Source organism: Solanum pennellii, chromosome 11 (assembly GCF_001406875.1).
Source record: "Solanum pennellii chromosome 11, SPENNV200".
NCBI classification, from domain to species: domain Eukaryota; kingdom Viridiplantae; phylum Streptophyta; class Magnoliopsida; order Solanales; family Solanaceae; genus Solanum; species Solanum pennellii.
In genome coordinates, this window is record NC_028647.1 from 25,285,941 (window position 1) to 25,288,564 (window position 2,624).

General features: G+C 30.4%; 1 protein-coding gene across 1 annotated transcript in view; it reads right to left on the reverse strand.

Moving 5' to 3' along the window:
- Positions 1–1,548: 1,548 nt before the first annotated feature.
- LOC107004180 (GDSL esterase/lipase At1g71691-like) overlaps positions 1,549–2,624 on the reverse strand; it is a 2,781-nt gene continuing 1,705 nt past the window's right edge. The window contains exons 2-3 of the mRNA XM_015202421.2: positions 2,388–2,512; positions 1,549–2,298 (exon numbers count right to left, since the gene is read on the reverse strand). Coding sequence (XP_015057907.1) covers positions 1,585–2,298; positions 2,388–2,512 — 839 coding nt within the window. The 3' untranslated portion in view covers positions 1,549–1,584. The remainder of the gene's footprint in view (positions 2,299–2,387; positions 2,513–2,624) is intronic.

Here is a 2,624-nt window from a genome sequence, read left to right on the forward strand (position 1 = left end):
ACATTTCGGACAAGACACCTAACATGAATAGTGTATTTTCAAGTAAAAAAGTGAGACTCATTCTTTGTTATGTTCCAAAGTCCAAGAAGGATGATGGACACTCTCTAAATTTATAAGAAAATGCACTAGGAGGGACGACCTTTCCTTTTAAGCAGAGTGATGTGATGAAGTCAACCCTAAAATCACTTGGAAAATTTGTGGCTCCTAAATTGTTGCAAAATGAAGCACTCCCGATCTTGTGGGTCCAACGCTGGTTGATTTTTTTTTCAAGCTAGTGCCATGTAGGCCGAAAAGGGATAGAAAATTACTTATAAAATAAGTTCAGGGAGTAATAGGACCTTAGTATAGTATAAGTGTGTCTCTAAGATTTCAGGCATAGGTTGAGGGGGTACTTGTGCATTTTTTCAATTGATTTTTTAAGAAAAATAAAAAATTTTAACTAACGTATCATCAATTTATTTGTCTCATTTTTCATATAACTTCAAAAGTATAAATGATAATTTTGAAAGAATACGAATTCTCTGAAAATTGAAAAAGTTCAATTGATATTTGGATAAAAAACTAAATAATATCCACTAATCATTTCGAAATCTAATGTTTTTATCAAATTGTTGAAATGTAATAAAATATTTCGATATAATTTTAAAATTTAGGAGAGTTAAACTAATAGTAGTATAAAAGTGAGGTGGAGCTGTGGTAAAAAGGACATTGAAAGTAAGAAGTTTTAACGAAGATGATAATTAATAAATTGAATAAGAAGGAAGAAAGAAAAAAGAAAAAATAATAAGGAGAAAAATTTAAAATAATAAAAATATATATTTTATAGCAAAATATTTGTAAAAATAAAATTATATTCGTTTTATTAGTTTGTTCACACTCTCTAAGGGAGTGCATATACTCTCCATGCTAGATGAACAAAAAATGATGTAATAATATCAGTCCAGGATTGTTTAAGGGTAATAGGATGATTTGCATAGTTTAAGTGTCTTTTTGAAAATTCGGGACAACTTCATATGTCACTTTATATCTTTTTTCAACTATTAATTAATTTCAACTTTCCATCTGATATATATGTTTAAGATCACAAGATTAAAAAGGATATCTTGGCATATTAAAGTTTCTACATCACATGTTTAAAATTATAACATTAACAAAAATTTGATACATACATTCTATAGATCTTTAATTTAATATCATAGAATTAAAAATATTCTTAAAAGTTGATGTCTAATTAAAATGAAATAAGTAATTTGAAATGAAAGGAAACGTATAGATGTAAACAAACTGCCCGTAATTCCTTACTCCCAAGTATGATAACATTTTCGTAATTGGGTTGGGAAAATATGTTGAAAAGTTGAAAGTAGAGATTTAATGATGATACCAGCTTAATTCTATGTTTGTTTGTATAATAATAGTTAGATTATAAGAAGAGAAATATAAACAAGGTATTGGAGAAGGGTTATTCATAAATTATAGTAAACTGATAATATAATAAATGCAAGTTAACAAGGAAGACGGATCATGTAATGTAGGAGTAGTTGGCCAGTATTACATTAATAATGAATATATATATATAATGTGAGATTATATAAGAGCAAGGTGCTGAATATTGATAGGATAAGAATAGTTTGCATCATTATAGAAAGCCATTCTCCCAAGCAACAGATTTACTGCAGATGTGGGGTGATATGCATCCCAAAATAAGTACTCATCTCTGTTTGCACATGGTATTTCAAATGGTAGACAAGTTACTTCCCCTTGATTTTTCCCTAGACCACAACATCCACGATCTATCACACTAAATCCATAAGCCTTGTGGTTTTTAAATATATCCTTAAACATATATTCCATGTCAAGGAATATCAAGTGTGCACCAGCTAGATCCTTGTTCAGTTTGATGATCATTGTCCTCAGTTTTGAATTGAATGGATGCACCATTTCGTTTACAGTTTCAGAGCATCCACCACCTGAAGTTTCTGCTAGCATGCTTGGGATGCAACCCATTTGTCCAATCCCACTAATAATAAATTTCCGTGCTCCAAGATCATACAATTTCAGCAATTGAGCTTTGTACTGATGAATCAGTAATTCAGCAAACTTTTGAGGAGAGTATTGATCCTGACTAAAGTAGACTGCAGGCATAATGTAATTGTTGAGGTAATCATTGTTGCCCATTCCTACAAAGAAGATACACTTGGGAATTGCCTCTTTCACAACGGGTGCACTCAAATTTTTTATCAAATTTACCAATGTGTTTTCAAAGTTTTTTATTTGATAACTGAATGGGATTCGTTCCACCTGATATATTATGAAAAACAACGTACATTATTATTTATATGAAATGATTTATTTTTTTTTCAAAATGGAAATAAATAGCAGCTACTTACAAAGTGAAAACCAGTAACATCAAGGATACCAGCAGCAGCGGAGGCATAGTTTACTCCGTAACGCATTGTATCCACGTTGAACTCCTCTGAATATGATGGAAGCAGAGGCAATCCCAGAAGCACACCTGCAAGTACCCATACAAAATATATTATTTACCCCCACATTCAATATTAATTATACTTTTCAACAGAATATAAATTCGAATTGAAAAACATAAGTTTGTATATTACTTGTTT